Here is a 20,098-nt window from a genome sequence, read left to right on the forward strand (position 1 = left end):
CAGTCCTGTTCTAGAACAGTGGCATTATGCAGTATTTGTCTTTTTGTAACTGAGATATTTCACTCTGCATAATGTCCTCCATGGTCACTTATTTTGCATTATATTTCATGAGTTCTTTGTTTTTCAGGGATGCATTAATATTCCATTGTATGAATATACCACAGGTACTCTATCCATTAATTTGTTGATGAACACTTGGGTGGTTTCAAATTCTTTGCTATTGTGAACAAAGCAGCAAAAACATTGGTGTGCATATATCTGCTTGGGTGTCAGTTCTGGTCTCTTTAGGGTATATTTCTAGTAGTGGAATTGCTGGGTCAAATGGTATTTCTATTTGTAACTTTTTGAGAAACTGTCATACTGCCTTCCATACTGGATGCACCATTTTACACTCCCACCAACAGTGACCAAGGGTTCCAGTTTCTCTACAACCTCACCAGCATTTGTTGTTTGCTGCTCTGTTGAATTTTCTATTCTTACTGGGGTGAGATAATACCTCATAGTTGTTTTGATTTGCATCTTTCTTAGAACTAGGGATTTTGAACTTTTCTTCATGTGTTTGTTCACCATCTGAATGTCTTCTGGAAAACAATGTATTAGAATTTTGTAAATAAACTAGTATTTTTTTTAAAAAAGGAATAATGTAGAAAAGGTTGAGAAACACTGGGGTATAGGATTAGTTTGTTTTAAATCCAGTTATTAATGTGAAGTGTCTGTTCATATCCTGTGCCTATTTTGCAATTGGGTTGTTTACCTTTACCTTGTTGTGGCTCTCGAGTATTCTATAATTTCTAAGAGAAGAGTTTTGAAAGACTGGTAGAGGGAAACAATTAAACAGGGTCCATCTGAGGCTAGATCAGTAGGAAAGGGGAGAGAGTGGGATCAGAGAATTCTCTGGATGGACAGATCCTTTGTAATGGTTCTGAGGTGAGAATAGAGGCAGCCAGTGGGTAGGGTACATTTACACACTAAACACTGGCAACTTAAGACTAGGAGGAAGAACTGGATAATCTCACTAGCATCTCCAAATTGTCCAAGGAAGGTTTCCAGAATTACCAGCACAAGTGGATTGCCTACTTGGCCCTGGCTCTGGGCTTGGCTGCCTCTTTAGGTCCATGATCTTTCCTATCAATTTTGATTCAGAAACCAAAAGCTTCTTCAACAAACAGGAGGAAGTAAGGATGAAAGAGAGAGAGAATTCATACCGAGTGTCTGTTGACTCAGGCAGGAGAGCTGGGACTAAGCAAGCAGGTGAAACATGCATAAACATACTGGAATAGCTTTTCTCTCTTTCCCTTCCACAAGGATAATGTGCTTTTCTGGATCTATGAGTATACTGAATTATCTTCAGCAAAACTGTGCTCTGTGTGTGTGTGTATGTATATATACACACAGAGAGAGATATATATAGATATAGGTATAGAGATAGAGACAGATAGATATAGGCAGATTTTTTTGCATTCTGTTAGATCTCTTTACTTTGTAATAGAAACAAATCTGGATCCCTTCCAGTCTGTTAGCCAGGTCTTTGTAATTATTTACAATAGATCAGTGAGCTCCTGCAGTGCTGCATCCATTGATAGCACATTTCAGTTAATATTCTACCAATCTCTGAAGCCTTGTTTTTCACCAATGTATTCACTGCAGCTTGGACTCCTTTCTTCAACACTCTATTTCTTGATCATATACTACCTGCTAAAATGATCCTTTTTGGCACAGTAACCCTGTATGTTCCTTCTATTTTCTTTTGATGCTTTCATTGTATTCTGGATTGTATCCATGCAAATGAAACAACAGAAGTTGCTCCTGAGTTGGAAATTGACCCATAGCGGGTCCTCCAGTAGGTTTTCTTAGACAATACTGACAATTCAAGGCTTGCATTTTTTTCTTCAATTTTTTTCAGTGTAAGAAATGTTTATTGTGTTTTCCCTTATAGCATGACAATACTTTTCCTGGATTGTTCTTTGTAATTTTCCATTTAGCTCCTTTATGTAATAATTTCATCTCAGAATCTTTTCTGACATCCATTTTTGTCTCTTCTTTCTTCTTTTCTCGTATGTGATATTCTTCCAGAATTTGTCAGGTCTTCAATTCACCAGTGCAACAAAACTTCTCTTGCTATGGTTTCTAAATTCAGGTGTAATATACTCACGGTGGAAGGACTAAACAGAATACCAAAATTAACTGATTAATACTCAACCATTTCAAGAGGAGGTATATGACAAAGAACCAAAGGCACTGATGGAAAAAGTGAACGATGCAATGATGGCCCTGGTGAGAGAAACCTGAGAGAGCATCCACTGAATGATTACAAAGAATGGAGGCAGGGCTGGAGGAGCTCACTAGTCTATGCCAAAAAATTTGAAACACAGCTACCTGGAGAACAGACTGGAAGAGAGCCATATCTGTTTCCATTACAAAGTAAACTGAGCCAAGGGAATGCAAAAATCATTGAACAATATCATTAACATCACATACAAGTAAAAATTTGAAGATAAAAAAAATACTGTCACTTAAAAGAAACTGGCAGAAATTCAAGTTGGACAAAGAAGAAGTGACAGAACAAGGAACATCACTGTTGATATTAGATGAATCCTGGCCAAAAGAAGCAAGTACCAGAAAGATATATGTTTGTGTTTTATTAATTATTCAAAGGCATTTGATTGTGTAGATCATAATAAATTACTGACAGTGAAAAATAGGCATTTAAGAACATATAACTGTGCTCATGTGAAACTCCCATGTAGCCTGAGAAGAAGTAGTTTGAACAGACCAAGGGGATAGATATTGCATGATTTAAATCAGAAAACCTATAGGTACATATGAATAACTGATGGTCTGCTCTCCAGTTGGCTCCTGGCCTTGTTCTGAGTCATAATAATCTTTCCATAATTTCATTCCACTCACGTAATCAATTTGATCCTTGTGTATTTTTTTTCTGGTGAGACTCATACATACCTAAAACAAACAAAAAACCAAAAACAAACACAGCAAACCACTGCTATGGAGTAGATTCAGGATACAATAGGATAAAGTGTAACATTCCTGGAAGGCTTTGAAGACTAAATCTTTGTAGAAGTACACAGCTTCATCTTTCCCCTTTCAAGCAGCTGGTAGATTCTAACCACTAATCTTGGAGTTAAGAGCTTCCATTACCAAAGCTACATGGAAACCATGACAGTATGACAAACTAACAGACATTAGTAGCTGTGTACAGATACAAATATGGTGGTGAGGGCATGGGTTTTAATACCTAAATAGTGCTTCCTAGTGAATATTTAGTTTGGGATTAGGGGATAAAGAGAAGCATCTGACTTATTGGTGTGCAGATTCCACTTATGATTTATTTTCTGTGGTGGTCATTCTCCCCTGGGACTCTTGTGCTTGTTATGTCCCTTGGTCAAGGTCCTTGACCTCAAAATACTATATATTTAGATGATACAGAGGGCTCTGCCACTAACTGGCATCTGGTTGTTTCTCTAGCTACTTCTCTGAGCCCTAGGGATGCAGCTAAGGAACAGCATGTCCCTAAGTACCACACAGGAGTGCCAGGCACACACCAGCCTCAGGGTCTACTAAAATGAACATGAGCAGCAGTGACAAGGAGGCAAGTATGCCCTTTTCACTTTTACCTGAGACAAGGGTTATGGGGTAGAGTCCTTTCATGTTTGTCCTTACAGTGTGTCTTTTCCTCACCCTCAGGCAATCCCACAAACAAGACTGTGCTGCTCCGGATATGATGTCTCAGGGTGATGGTATGGGCTGCAGCATCCTGTGACAGGTATTCGGCTGGGTGCTGTGGGGAGGTGCTGTGGACATACTACTGTGGCTTCGTGGAATGCTTATCTATGCATCTTTTCTTGTCACTTATATTCTTGAAGCAGTTGCACTGGCTTCTGCCTCTTCTTTCTCAGCAATCTTTATGGTGACTCTACAGGTTTATGGCATATTGAGGACAGACTTTGGCTAAGGTGATACTGCAAATACATTTTTGGCCCCAAATCTGACAGGTTGTTCCTTATATTTAAATAATATTTTTTCAGCTTTTTGAAGGACTTTAAAGACTAGTGGAGGAAAGGAACTAGCTTTTCTCTTTCTTGTGCTATTTAGAGGTTAATTTCATGGCTATCATTCTCTGTCATTCTGAAAATCCACTCAACTGGCAATGACTTGCTTCTGACTCAGGTCAACCTTCCACTGCGTTTCTGAAACTACATCTCTCTGCAGGAGAAGGATGGGCAAAGTCCTCCTGTGCAACTTATTGCTTCTGAAATCCCACTGGAGCTATGGGTGGGTTCTGACTCGATAGCATACAATAACAACAATACAACAACAATAACTTTCCAAGAGGAGACTGCCAAGCCTTTCACAGAGTGGCTGGTGGATCTGAACCTCTGAGTTTTACATTAGCAGTCTAACACACAACAATCAGGGCTCCTTCAGGAAACAGAAAGTATCATATATTCCTCCTTTCTGGCAGAAGATTTAAACACTAGGTGGAGAGATTGCATTTGGCCTTATATTTAGTTTGGCAGTTGTTAAATAAGAATCCACACAAAACTTCAGAGTCTTCTCAACCACTCACAGTTTAGATTTGTGTGTGCCACTGGCAAGAAGGAGCAGCAGGCGAGGCTACAGCCATTACTCACAGCCTTCAGGATCTCCTAGAGCAAATTCTCAAAGTTACTGAAAATAATCTTCCAAAAACAGATTCTGAAAAAGTTCTTGCTATCTGCTTGCCATCTCTTGGCAATTGCAGAGGGGTTCCCTCAAGCCATAATCCACAGACAGGCAGGGGATAGGTGGCACATATACTTAAAACTACACAAGGGCTGGAAAAAAGCTAACTTAACACCATATTTCACTGAAAAAAAAGCAGTATCTTCAAATTTTGAAAAGACACAAATTAAATGTAGTGCCAGTGTTTTGTGATGACCAGTCAAGAAACCAAATTTCCTCAGGATACTGAGGCTCCATTAGCAGCCCCCATCTCCACAGCGGTTCAGACAGGGAAGACAGCAGACTGCGTATTCTCTCTAGGCTGATTATCTCTTCTTTATTAATCTTGTCTATGAGCATTCTAGGTCTTGAGGTCTCAATTTTTAGGCAATGTGGGAAAGTTAAAAATCTGCAGGCAGGACATTCCTTAGAATATTTAACATGCATTGGTCAAGTTGTCACTTTTTTAGGCCCATAGATAGAGCAAATAGCACTTTCCTCACTAAAATCTCCACCTACCCAATCCAAACCATTTGCTGACTGCCTTCCCTTCTTTGATAAACTGCATTTCCCCCATGTAGTTACACTGTTAGCACTAATATTTGCACCATTAGCCAGTAGCCCCCTTAAGGTGTGAAATTACATGCGCATCTGCTAGAATTCTCCAAAAAGACTAGTCCCTCAGGGAAGAGTGCTGTGAGCCTGCACCAGGAACTTCCACCAGCTCAGCCCTTCTCAGAGGCCACAGTCAGGGGACCAGCTCAGAGCCAGCACAAGCAAGCTCATCTCCTTTTCTAGCCAATCAAACAGAACAAGTGTTTGTCTCATTTCTTTCTTATTCCTCTCAGAGCTGAAAGCAACGACAGTTTTTGAGGACAAAAGGAACATAAGCATGAGGTAACATGTAGCACTAAATAGGTCAGTAAATTCATTGAAACCCTCAACACAATTTAAGATGGCATCTTGCACCAAGTGTCAGTTTTTGAAACCTACATTACACATGGTGATTTATCTTATAAAACATAATGGATGGGAATGACTGTATGAGACACAATGTTAATAAACAATAGTGTGAAACACAATGTATACAAACTTTGTAAACAAACAACAACACAAAAACAAACCCCTAGTAGGAAAACCCCCCACATATCTACATTATCCAGTGTGTGGAGTAACCACGCTCTGGCTTTCCCACCTTTCCTGACATCAGATCATATTGGATATCAAGGCCCTGAGACTGCACTACAGGACAAGTTTGACAGCATTAAAGTGAGGAAATAACTATCAAGAGTTTCCCCTCTCCCTAATGTTTTCATTGGCTACATTTTTCAGAAGTAGATCACCAATCCTATTTCCTAGACTTCAAGTTTAGATAGAACCTGCCCACCAGGGTTGCTGGAAATGCTGATGGCACAGCTTCCAGCATCACAACAATGTGAAAGCCACTAAGTATGACAACTGAAGGCCCAGTGGTGGCAACTGCCGAAATGTTCCCTAGATCAACAGTCAACACTCATGGAAGCAGCAGTTAAGAAAGAAAGGATTTACTGCATTGGGTCATTCTGCGGCAAAAAAGGTTTCCTAAAACTCTTAGCAAATATATTTATTGCTTTGAAGACTAAGGTATGCTATTTTCAACTGTCTCACATGCATGCAAAGGAACGGCAATGAATAAAGTAGACCAAGGACTTATACCTTTATTTATAGCATTCCTAAAGAATACAGAATATAATACTGACTGCCAAAAGAACAAAAAAATCTGCCTTGGAAGACATGACACCTAGTGTTCCTTAGAAGTGAGGATGGAGAGATTGTCTCAGACACTTTCAACATTTTATCAGTAGGTCACATCGCTGAACAATGGCTGGAGCTATGGGCTTATCATAGTGGCTATGAAGGACGGCAGAGGACTGGGCCACATTTCATTCTATTACACATAGGGTCACCATGCGTCAGAACCAACTGGACAGCTTCTAACAATAAACATTAAAATAGTGGGTGGGTTTAGGACAGAGGTTCTTATTCCTGGCTGCTTACGAAAATCCCCACAGGAGTTTTGGGGAAATCCTCAATGCTTGGACAACACCCTCTATGGTGCTACCTTTTGCTGGGAGTCCCAGGAAGTGATAATTTTAAATCTTTCTTTGTGAATCTGGTACGTATAGCTGAATTAGCATCACTGGGTTTGGGTGATGAAATTATGGGTGATTTAAAATTTAAACCATCATTTTATCATCTTTTCCAGAAGAAATTTTAAAGAAAAAAACAGCAAAGGAGATCAGAATTAAATGGAGAGAGATGGCTGGAGCTAGGTGTGGCAGGGACTGTGGGGTGGGACAAACATCTGGGCAGTGTTGTCAGTATTTGCAGACTCTGTGGCAATGCTCTGTTTAGATGTAGTCAAGTGCTGAGCTTGTTGAGTGAGGAGGCTCTGAACTCTTCAATAGCGGTCTACAAAGGCTAGAAGTTCATGAAAACTTCTGGATTATCCTGGAATTCTGAAACTTAATTCTTGTTTTTAATGAAAATTAGTTTACAGAACCCAGCATTGGCAGCAGCTCTAGCTTGTGGTACTGTCACCACAGGGTGGCCACCGTATTAGCATTTCCCACAGGTTCCTCTTCCCTGACACAAAAATTGTGCGGTTATGGTTGTGTCTGTGCCTAACGTGTTGGGCAGAGGTAGAAGAGGTAGGACTGAAAGAGCGAGAGGGTTGTGCTGGGAGCAGTGAAGACCTGGGCAAGAAGTGGTGGGGTGATGATGATTCAGCATCAACACCTGCAGCGGGCATCCTGGTCAGGCACTGTTCTCATTATTATAAGCACAGCCTTTAAAAAAGATGAAGCCCACTTTGTGGGATCAAACATGGAGACATAGGCAGAGCAGCAGGTAACTTAGTTGAGGTCACTGCCCAGAGGCCTGTGCTGATTCAGACTGTCTGGCTGCAGAGTCAGCCTTCTCTCCTATCTCTGAGTAGTGTGGAGGCCAGAAGGAGGCAATTAGCTCATTGGGATGGGTTCTAGGCAGGCTCTGTGAGTGTTAGGCAAAGGAGGGTAAGAAAAGAGGAATTTTAGAAGGATTAACATGGTCAAGTAAAGGGCAGCAGACTTGAGCGTAGTCACAGTGAGTGAAAGAAAGAGCACATGGGAGTTCCAGAGGTTGCTGATGGACACCAGGAGACAGAGGGAACATATGGGCTTCTGGCCAGGATACTGGCTGTGTCTAGTGCTATTCAAACATCAGAAACTTCACCAGGCTTTGGGATGTCTTGCTTAAAGCCCTGATGTCTGATGGGAATCCTGAGGACAGGATGGGCTGCCAGTGGGCCTTTGAAGAATAAAGACTTGCTTCCATTGATTCAGACTTAGAGTGGCTCTTCACGGGGTTTCTGAGGTTATAAATCTTGCCTGGAGGAGACTGTTTGTCTATGAGTGGCTGGTGGGTTTGAACCAGTGGCACTGATAGCAGTGCAGCATGCTCTGACTTACACCACCAGAGTTCCTTAGAACAAATGTGTACTTCTGAGTTGGAAGAAGATGTAAATCACACAGGAGAATTTTAAGTTGCTTATACTTCTACTGCAGAACAGCTCATGGATTTGAGCCAAGTGCTTTTGGTATGGCAGCTCTGGTCCTTACCTTTAGGCCACCAGAGCTCCCTTTATAAGAAATAGTGTCCTTTAACATTCTAGTGTCACTTCCCTTAGTTGTTTAGTGTTCTTAGGTGCAAGGAGTGAGAGGACTTCTTAAAAGATTAGGCAGTCCTGGCAAGAAACTGCACTTCAGTCCCAGAGGTATGCGGTTCGAGTCCACCAGATGCTCTGCTGGAGAAGAAGGGGCAATCTCCTCCTGTACCAGTCAGATCTGATTTGATGGTACACACACACAAAATTTTTAAAAAAATAAAAAAGTTAAAAAGATTAGGCAGTCCTCAGAAATTCTAGGAAGTTCTACAGTCGGTTAGAGTGGCGTAAGTATGATGGCAGAGAAATTTGTAGACTTTTACACTCATAGGAACTTCCAGGAATCATAATATTATGTATTAAGTTTCTGGTAATGATACTGTCTTTTCCAACCTTAATTCTTATGCCATGATAAACTACTGAGAAGAAACAATGAGAAAGGTATAAGTTTTTTAACACATTGCCACATACTTTTAAATTGATGACCATGCTTAGAAACATATTCCCCCCCGCCCTGATATATTACTGTCATTTGTGGCAACATATTAAACAAGCTTTCTTTAGATAAAAAATGGAACAACAGTAGCAAAACCCACTACATTGTACTTGTTCCTACCCTTACTACTCTCAGAAAGGTTAGCAATTCTATGAGCAATACAATGTCAACCAATATCTGATGACAGTTTATCCAGTATGGAAAATTGGTGACCACTTGAATATTGATGCAATGTCACTGGAGCCAGTGATTGCACTTTGTGGGAGAGCGAGATCAAAGAATGAGGTGGGAAGGGGTGGGATTGGTCCTGAGTCCAACTTGCTGAAGACCTCTGGCTGTCCCTTCATGGCTTATCCTTCTTTTTCCTCAAGAATGATGTAAAGGAGTTAGGCCAGATATTTCCTAAGGTCCTTTCTGCTCTACAATTTATAGTGTTCCATACTGGTCCAAAGTTATGAGGAAGCTGCACACATAACAAGTACTGCCAATCAAAATCTTACAGAAGTGTTTTAACAGAGTGACCAATCTGTATCCTGGCTGTCCTTTCAGTGAATGGGAGGAATCTTTTCAGGGTTAGAGTTGCCTTATATGGTTTCTGGGGATTAATCTGATTACTTATTGCTCAATGAACTAGCCAAGGAAAAAGTCTTACTGTAATACACTTACCTTCTGTCTACAACTTCATAAAATCTTTAGAATGACCCAGTAAGTTTCTGGTATAATTTTATTGTAAACAATTATAAAAGCCTTTTCTACTAGGTAAGTGAACAACACAGTAATCTTTTCCAAAAGAGGAGCTAAAGATATACATGAAAGATGAAAATCTGTAATTCTATAAAAAATAGCACCATCCATGCAGCATCTCAAAACTGACTGAGACAGAATTGACTGAAGCTCCAAATATGACCTACATTAAGGAGGAAAAACTCGAGAAAGCCCAGTGATGAGTTCTCACTCACTGGTTTTTAAGTCCTGTAACCTGGACAATCCAGCCTGTCCTGAAGTGGGGGAAGCACTTCTGACCACATATTGGAGAAATCAAGTCCTGAGTTTATGCACTGCTAACAATTAAACAAAGATTTGTGCTCCCTCTGCTGGCTCTCTAAAGCAACATTAAAGGAGAAATGAACTTCAATAGTGTTGGCATCTTTAGCTAATTTAGTCAAGTTAGGTATAGCACCCATTTAATTTCGTTTTGATTATTTTTGAGGGAGGAATCCATTTTTATCAACTTATCACCACATTACTTAGAACTTCTTGAAATTAGATATTAAAAATACCTAATAGTCCTTAACTACCAAATTGCTATCTTTGAATGTAATAATAGTTCTATGATTTGTTTATCAACAGACACAACTAGATCCCTCTAAGATTTTTAAAAGCCCACACACAGTCTAAAGCATTCTGAAAAAAATACCTAGTCCAAACAAAGTTTCTTTTTTTTCCTAAAAGAGTAGCTTCCAAAAGTAAAGATTCATATTATTTAAAAACCTTCTGATAATGTCAAACATTAGACTTCATTTTCCAAATCATTAGCATGCAGAAGAATGACCTCATGGTGAACAGATGCACTTGGCTGTGAGCTGTAGTGATTACATCAGTCCCTCCCAGCAGTCCAGGGTGCCCATTCTGTTAACCCTTTAACGGCCTCTCTGCAGCCCCTTTTCCTTAGTAGCATGCTCACAATCACAAAACTAGTCTCTCATCAATCTCTCTGTGTGCCATGTGCACGTGTACGTACACACACACACACACACACACACACACACACACACACACATCCATATGCCAGTTGTAGTCAGTGTGTTAACACTGAATGTCTTTTAGATAGATATTGCTAGCCAACAGAGGAAGGCATCTATAAAGGAAAGTAAATTAAAGTGGCTCACTATCTATTATATTCTGTGATTCACAGACACAACAAAACAGATCTGAGATAGGGAGTGTTTTGAGAACCACTTTCTAATTAGGAGAGTAGATTTCTTTCAAAATATGCATTAGTCTATGAATAAAAGCTTGTGAGCTTCCTCTTTTGAGGTTCACAGAGTATCATGGATGAAGGGCTTTTCTTGGCCAGCTTGCCTTCAATGGCTGCCATCGACAGAGAACAATGACACTCAGGGTGGAGTGTGTGGCAGAGGCACCTTCCAACACTGGTATTTTTCAGCACAGGCACCCCCACAGAGCACATCTTTTAGTCTGAGCTAGTATCAGGAGTCCTGTGGGTATTAAAACATGCTGCATTCTAACTTTCTACAATTGCAGTGTGAAAAAAAGTACCGATTAGCTCTTCTGCATGAATGATAAACATTTTTATTGCAATGGTAAAAAGACATCTCAGAGCTCCTAACTCCTCAGACTGTATACAAGCGGGAGTCCAGAGCCCTGCTGCGGTGACACCCTGGTGACCAGGGATGGTCTGATTGGGTCCTGTGTGCACTGTGGGAGGTGAAGCTCAAAATAATCTTACAAGTTGGCTTGCTACCTAGAAGACCCAGCCTTGACTGTATGTGTCCCAAGCAGATACAAAATAGTAGGAATAACAACAAAAAAAAATATAGTAGAAATGAATGAAAATTTTTTCATTGTAAAAGCAGTAACATACTAGGACAACGATTTCTTCAGAGCATAAAAAGCACATAAATGAAACAAAGATGTAGCTCTGAAAATGTACCTATATATGGTGTTAAAATGATCAGCTCTCATTGTAAGGCTACTGCTGTGAAGTCCAGCTCATACTGACTGCATAGGACAGGGCAGAACTGTCCAGGGCATTCCAAAGCTGTCATCTTTACACAAGCAGACTGCTATATCTTTATCCCACAGAACGGCTGGAACCAGTGATCTTTGGTTTAACAGATGAAGGCTTTAACCACTGTGCCACCTGAACTCCTCATTGTACTGCTCCCAAATATCAGACTAAGTCAAGTTCATTTCTAATCATGACTGTAGCAGATATGCAAAGTGGTAATATTATTATATATTATATTAATATTATGCCTCAACTTAAAATCACAGTTGGAAATAGGTGGTGTGTATATATAATATCCTAAACCATTACATTATGAAATGTTAACTAATTTTAACAGTTAGTCAAGACAAAGACCAGCCTTTGTTTTGATACGTCCTATTTAACTTACAGTTCTTTTGGTAGAAGTTCCAATATCCACCATTTCTTTGTTGTCAATTTAAGTAATTTGTTAAGTAATTTAATCTGTTAAGTAATTTTTGAGTGTGATTTGAGTGAAGCTTTACAAAACAAACTAATTTTCATTCAGACATTCATATATAACTTTCGTAAATGTGACATCACAAAAGATATGTGGTAATAACCCTCTCCAAATTACCCTCTTCAAATTATTCATACAGTCCCATTCAAGATGTTACCTATCTACTGATTCATTTGAATTTGTTTAAATAAATATGAATTCTTAGGAAAGATCAAATTCACTTGTATAGTATATAAAATATATGTAGAAAATTATTAATACTTGTTTCAATAATATCCTAATCAAGAACTCCAAAAATCTAACACTTGATTAAAGGAATATAAACTATAGAAATCTAGCTATAATTTAAATTTTCATAAGAGAGAGAAGTTTTCTCAAAGACAAAATAAATACACAAATAAATCAACCTCCACTGAAATATCAAATTCCAATATCTCACAATGATAAGAAAAGTTCAATGGGCTTTTAAAAAATATTTTGGCCTCAGACCCTTTTTGTTTTTTTTACCTAAAAACCAGAAACAACTGTAAACCTTTAGTCAGCCTGAGTATGAAATCTTCATTTCCCTTGAAATGGATTTCTTTTTTTTTTTTGCCTTAAAATGTTGGCAAAGCGTATAAAAGAATTCAATTCACAGCTGTTCTATTTATAAATGTTAAGAAACATTAATCAAAGCTTTAAGTTATAAGCTTTTCTTGAGTTGTTTAGTATTCTAGTTCAAGAAAGATCAATAGAGGCCATCCCTGTGTTTCTTGACGCCTCACCAGGAAGCAGAGGCGTGATTATGTAAATCATGAGGCTCCCTTACCTCTGCCAGCTTGCTTATCTCCCCAGCCTTCTGCCTGCTGCTTCTGGCTCCCTGTACAAGTGCCTGAATCTCCCTCTTATCTCCCAACAAAGCCTGAAGAGGCAAGGATTGAAGCCAGCGATGTTAAACAATGATGCATGGCTGATTTTCTTTGTAAGTGATTTATTTCACCGAATTTAATTTTTTTCACTTCGCGCATAAGATATTTATTAACAACTCAGGATAGGGGACGAAAAGTGGTGTTTAGAGGCAGCTGATAGAGGTCAGAAATCTATTAAGCACCAGTGGAGGGAGAAGGAAGCCACTCACTGAGAATTTCAACATGTATTAACTAAATATCCCATTTACTTTCTATAGGGCAATTAACCTGTAATTACATGCAGAAATTTACAAGTAATAATTCTACTCTTGGGCGGAGGCAACCACAAACTTATAGCAATAAAACAATCAGTTTAAATAGCAGTATGAATATGATTTCTTTTAAAACTGTAGATATAAAAAGAGTAAAAGCCTAAAAACAAAGACATACATGAGTAGTCCCAATAGCTCTACTGGCCTAATAAAGTAAAAGGATCACAAGCCAGCTTCTAAGCTGGTCCCATGCCAGGTGCTGGTCCGGTCAGCAGCATGTCCATATGCACACAGACCATTCCCTCCTGGAATTACTGACCAGGACACCATGCTTACACTTCTCCTGCATTAATCCTTGACCCTAGTATCTTGGCAGCATAATCCCCATTTAGCTTTTGTAGCAATGGCTTCAACTGTGAGGAACTCTTTTTTTTTTTTTTTTTTATAAGTAAGCACTGATTTGGGCATTGCTTTTAAACAACATATTCCCAGCTCAGCAAGAAACCTATACTCCTGAATAAACTGGAGCACATTACTGAGAAAAAGTTCATTAACCTTGCTAGATGTAGAGGTTAACAGGATAGCTGAAGAAAAGAACTGAGTGAACAGCTCAGATGCAAAACAAATTAAAATGAATGTCATCGTTCCTTTTGATATTTATTAGCTGATTCAGAGTGAGAATGTTCTTAAATTTGCAAGCATCTATCTGTGAAAAACAGGTGTACATCTGCTGCTCAAATGTGTCTGAAGTGCGTGAGAAAGGAATAATGTAGACACTCACCCGTTCCACTAAGCGAGTAGCCAGAAGAGGGAGAAAACACTTGGGCTGCAAAATCCTCAAATGTCATGACTTCCCGGTGATTCTGAATTATTGCTTCGAGGTACCGTGCTCGCTCTTCATAGCTGCAGCAATTGGTTAAGGAAACAAGCCCACGTGCATAATAACATGGCTAACAGTGGTATGCTTCATTTTTTTAAAGATAATTTATGCATCTTTTACACTTGTAGGTGAAAATATCTTGCAAAAATTGTTTAGCATCCTCTCAAAATTTATATTGGTTGTAATTAACAAAATTCTGACTTTGGGATAAGTAAACCAAGAGTTTTAGAATAATGTAAAGAGATAATTTGGGGTGATTTAAATAAGTAAAGACATTGTATTGCAATGGCATTGTTTATGACTGACAATAGTTGTTCAGTATTGGATTTTCCCTTCCTATTTCACTGCTAAAATATTCTACAGCCAACTTATATAATGATACTGCAATCAGGAATTGATGAAATAACTGGATGTACATTTTTAAAAACAAGAAAATGTCTGATACTGGGATGAGAGAAGTTTAGGAAGGAGAACCAGGCCTTTAACAGAAATAAGCTATAAATAATAGAAAATGAGAATGAATGTGTGGGAGAATCTAGCAAAAGTGCACAATATGATTTTTTTAAAAAGTCTACTGCTGTTTAATTAAAATTGTAGTCTAGAGCACTCACTATTTAAATGTGTAATCAAAAACCAGTCACCAATAAAACTTACAAGCGTAACGCACGGAAGCAACTTTCCAGCTGCCTTAATAGGACCCCTGCGTGGGGCAGCCTTTCACAGGGCAAAAAGCAAATCTTCCCTTTGTGTATGTTTTCTGGTCCCTCAGAGGTGAATCATGCACTTGCAATAACAGGGTAGTGCCGGAACAATTCAGTGATGAATGGAGGCATGACACAAACGACTTTATGAACCAACATGTGGAGATGTCAGCATGAGTTCGCTCTCATTTCCCACTTCTTTATTATCCATGGAAAAGTTAAAATACATGTTTTAAGCATTTAGAAAAACATGCTAATTCTTCAGAAATAGAAAGTGTGCTGATTACCATTAAATTATTATTTGCATCTCTGGGAGAGTAATTTGAGCATTTCTCATTGTATTTGACAACAATGTGGCCTCTTTTAAAAAAAATCTTTTATGTTGGTTTACATACAAAAGTCATATACACTTTCTTCTTATAGATTGCATTTCACATGTTGCTCCATTCAGTGTTTCACATTATCACTCCCATACACTGTATATTATAAAATCTATTACCATTGGTCCATGCCCATCATTACACCTTTTAAGGCCCCCACTGGATCTTTCTCAACTTGTTCAACCCCTCAATTTGCCCACCAAATGCTGCAACCTCAAGATTTTCCTCTAGTCCCCCCAGCCCCCACCTTAGTTCTCCTCTTACCTCCCCTTCTCCCTTTGGACTTTTGTACACATTTTATTAGTAATACTTTTTAAAATAATTTTTTAAATAATGGCCTTATGAAGTATTTGTCCTTATGAGACTGAGTTCACTCAGCATAATGCTCCCCAGCCTCTTCCATTTTATATAATATTTTTCAAAATCATCGCTCCTGGCTGCTGCACAGTATTTCATCAGGTGAATGTACCACATTTCTTAAGTCGTTGTTTGTTGATGGACATTTTGGCTGTTTCCATCATGATCCAGCTAATCCATTGCTAAGAATATGCCTCAAGGGAAATTCCATGTGGCCTCTTTAAAGTAAGAGTTGGCTCTGTCCTATCTCTTACTTTGCTGCATAGTTCTTAGAGTCTTAAAAGCCTGAAAGTGCAGTGCAAGATACAACAATGAAGCTCTACTTGTCTGGGACAAGGAGGAGGAAGGGGAGTCAGTAATAGGAGGAGACAGTGGAACGTGTGCCTTGTTAACTATGCTATGAGAACTGGGTGTCTCAATATCTGTATCAAATGAACATTTTTATAAAATATTCTATAGAATGATTCTGATAAAAAGGGTAAACTGCAAAATGGAATGTCAAATTCTAAGATCCAGATTTTAAGAACCCCTGAAACTATGGCCTTCATATAATCATATAATTCAATATATCCCCTGGAGTCTTAAAAGTACAGTTTAGCTTAACTAGTAAAGAATGCCTGCCTTTGGCACTAAGCTCTTTTAGGATCAATCTACACGGAACCAAACAAACAGCAACTCAAAAATGCTTTATAGGAAACTTATGGAACATAAAGTTTATGTTAATAAAGGGGACACAGTCTAGAAAATGCCTGTGTTCCTCACAGGATGTAGTTAATGTCACTGACTGGTACATGGAGAAAATGCTGATTTGGTGCATGTTTTGCTGTGCACAGTCCAACAAAATAAATAAGCATGTAGTAAATAAATAAAATTAACGAATACAGAATGATAACAGTTACATCTTTGCAATCAGCTTCACTGTTTTAAAATAGAAAAATACTTTTCTATTTCTTGTATAACAGCACAGACACCAACCTGGAGTCCACACTGCCCATCTCCTCTAACTTTCACTGTATTTAGAGGATGGTTTCAACACTATGAGAAGAAAGAAGCAGGGCAGCCATGAGCTCCGTGTGGCTACTTACATGAAAATTAATTAAACTTTAAAAACCAAAAATTTTAGTTCCTCTTTCCCACTGCTTACATATCTGGCATCAGTAACCACGTGGTGAGGTAACCCTCAATGACCGTGCTTACGCAAGACATTCTCATCACCTCAGAAAGTTCTACTGGACAGTGTGTTCAGGATTTCTCCAAAGGAAAGTGAATGTGGTGCTTTCGAAGGGAGCCCCTGCCTCTTTGCTGATGGAAGACCTCTCCCGTGGACGTTCACAACAGCCCATGACCTGGGCAGCAGGAGCTGGACTGGCTCCCAGAGAGTGCTGACCTCCTGGTGACGCAACATAATGAGCAGGCTGCCCAACTTTCTTGGTGAGAGGTGCCTGCTCAGGGCCAATTCTAGAGGGATCCACTAATGCCATTCATGTCTCATTACAAACATGCTTATTTTGCACAGCACTTGGCTGTCACTGTGGCCTTGTCCTCCGTGTGGCCCCAGCAAAGCACTGCTTGGGAACAGCAGGATGCTGGGCCTGAGTGGATGTCTGGTGAGCAGGCACTCTGACACTAAGCTGGCACGTGCTGGCCCAGCAGGGGCCAAGCAAGGCGTGACAAATGACTCAAAGAGCTGAGCTAAACTTAGGGCTGCTGGCCACCTGAGCCTCTAGACGCCATGCTTGCCATCCACGCTTTTCCGGCTCCCTTTCAGTCTGCTCATGGGCCTGGGGAACACAGACATGTCCCTCTAGAGACCTATCATGCACTGCCTGGTGCCGTCCTGATGACTCCCGAAAGCTTCCACTGTGTCCCACATATCCACACAGAGTGCCCAGTACAATGATGGTTGTAGTGGAAATCCAAACATGTTTTGCTTGCTGCTTACACGTATCTGGAGGAGTGGCATTTTCTGTTAATTAAGCTCACAGCCAAGCTTACAGAGAAGCTGTGGACAACAATATGCCCACAGTCCCCAGAAAACAGCCTGCCATTTTCATTCTGGAAGACACTGTCCAAAAGTCAGAAATGTATCTCTGTCAAGGTCCAAAGATTCTAGGCTCTAAAGAAAAAAGCCAGTGCTACATTTAGAGGAGGCTATAATCAACTTTTGAGGTTTTGTGATTGAATAAATATTTATGGTCTGACTGTTAAGATTGAGAGCACCATGTCAGATAGAGAAGTAAAGGCCCCACAAGGAAGGGAGAGAAGAATGCTGGCTCCACAGAGTGTCCCATCTCACCACTCGTGTTCCCAACTGTCACATGTAGCACACATCTTCCACTCTTCTGTCTGGCTCCAAAATGCTTAGGCCAAAGTATCTGCAGTGTAAATCAGGCTGATGTTAATTAGACATCCATCAGGACCTGTGGTGAGACGAAGATGTCATTCATTTTCACTGTGGCCCAGGTCAGAGTATGCAAATAACATTATGCTGGAGCCAAACATCACCAGATCCCTGGTAGCATCCAGAAACTGTGAAGTGCTCAGAAAGTAAAAAAATAATTTCTTCTAGTAGCCTTAAAAACACAGTTACTGAATTATACCCAAACTTTTTCATGTAACTATTGTGGCTCTTATCATATGGTGCCTGGAGTTGATTCCAAGGATGTACACGGACCCTGTGTGGCAAAGAGGAAGCAGCTTCTGTGGTGTCTCAGGCTGTCAGGTCCACTAAGGGGCAATGTGCACTATCACAGGATGACTTTTTAGGTGTCAAGATGGGTGGTTTTCTATTTTTTAAAAGAGATTTATATATTAGACATCAAAATGTTTTTAAGGCCTTTTCCGCTCAAAGTAAAGAAGCATCATGGAAATAGTGAGCCACATGCTGCTCTGTGGTCTGTCGGTGCATGGACAGAGGTGATGCTAACAGGGCAGCAAGAGAAGCCCTGCTCAAATCCAGGAACCTATTTTAATACAAGTCACTGTCATTTGCTCTCTTTTAAAAAAACCTCAAGAAGAAGAGAAATTTAAATTCTATTCTGAATATACCATTACATTAGAAATGATACACCATAAGATACTTAAAGAATGGACACGCTGTGCAAATAAAGGCCAGTCTGTGCCGCTCGGGGGAAAAAAATGTAAAGAATGATTTCCCCCTGATTACTCAATTCAGAGAGCATTCAAATGACTAACCAGGATTTTTTTTTATTTTAATGAAAATTTACAGAGATTTTGGATTTCCATTCATTCATTATTGCACTTTTCTCCCTGCCCACTCCTCTCCCACAATATACTCTTCTCTTTGAAAAGTAAAAGAAAACTTCTTTAATTGTTCTACAACCCCTCCGCCCAGGTCCACTCCACTATTGTTCTGGACTCCTGTCATGACAATAATACCTAATCACATATCCCTTTTAAACAGTTTTCTCCCTCATCTGTTTCAATACAGTATATATTATTTATCCCTTCTATCTCAGTCTGCTCCCCAACCTCAATGTCAGTCTGATTTTACAACAGTGGCACTATGCAGAATTTGTCCCTTTGTGATGGAAAGATTTCACTCAGCATAATGTCCTCCAGGGTCACCCATTTTGAATAATATTGCATGAGTTCCTTGTTTTTCAATGCAGTGTAGCATTCCATTGTGTGACTATACCACAGCTTCTCTATTCATTCGTTTGTTGATGGGCATTTAGGTGGTTTCCAACTCCTTGCTATTGAGAACAAAGCCGCAATAAACATGGGTATGCATATATCTACTTGAGTGGCAGTTATGGTCTCTTTGGAGTATATTCCCAGTAGTGGAATTGCTGGGTCAAATGGTATCTCTATTTGCAACTTTTTGAGAAAGCACCATACCACGTTCCACAGGGGTTGCACCATTTTACACTTCCACCAACAGTGAATAAGGGTTCCAGTTTCTCCACAACCTTGCCGGCATTTGTTGCTTGCTGTTCTGTTAAATTTTGCTATTCTGACTGGGGTGAGATGATATCTCATAGTGGTTTTGATTTGCATCTCTCTTAGAGCTAGGGATTTTGAGCATTTCTTCATGTGCTTCTTAGCCATCTGAATGTCTTCTATGGTGAAGTGTCTGTTCATATCCTGTGTCCATTTTTCAATTGGATTGTTTACCTTTATCTTGCTGTTGTGATCAAGTATTTTATAAATTCTAGATAAAAGTCCCTTACTGACATGTCATTACCAAATACTTTTTCCCAGTCTGTGGCTTCCCTTTTTACCCTGTTGGAGAAGTGTTTGGATGTGCATAGGGATTTGATTCTTAGAAGGTCCCATTCATCTATTTTATCTTCTTCTGGTTGTAGAAAGAATTAAAAAAAATTCTTTAGTAACTCACTCTGTCTACACTGCCAAGTGAGAAAGTGGATGATCAGACATTGCAGGTATTGTAACTGATGGTATAAAACAAAATGTGTATGAATAACTGAATGAAAACCAACATACTCTGTAAATTATCATTCAAATCACCAT

General features: G+C 39.5%; 1 protein-coding gene across 1 annotated transcript in view; it reads right to left on the reverse strand.

The window, feature by feature from the left end:
* The window catches only part of RALGAPA2 (Ral GTPase activating protein, alpha subunit 2 (catalytic)), a 757,941-nt gene that overhangs the window by 25,247 nt on the left and 712,596 nt on the right, over positions 1–20,098 (reverse strand). The window contains exon 38 of the mRNA XM_006895663.1: positions 14,068–14,189. Within this exon, the coding sequence (XP_006895725.1) occupies positions 14,068–14,189 (122 nt within the window). The remainder of the gene's footprint in view (positions 1–14,067; positions 14,190–20,098) is intronic.

This window comes from Elephantulus edwardii, unplaced genomic scaffold, assembly GCF_000299155.1.
Source record: "Elephantulus edwardii isolate Elephantulus edwardi_28Jun2011 unplaced genomic scaffold, EleEdw1.0 scaffold00172, whole genome shotgun sequence".
Lineage (NCBI taxonomy): Eukaryota > Metazoa > Chordata > Mammalia > Macroscelidea > Macroscelididae > Elephantulus > Elephantulus edwardii.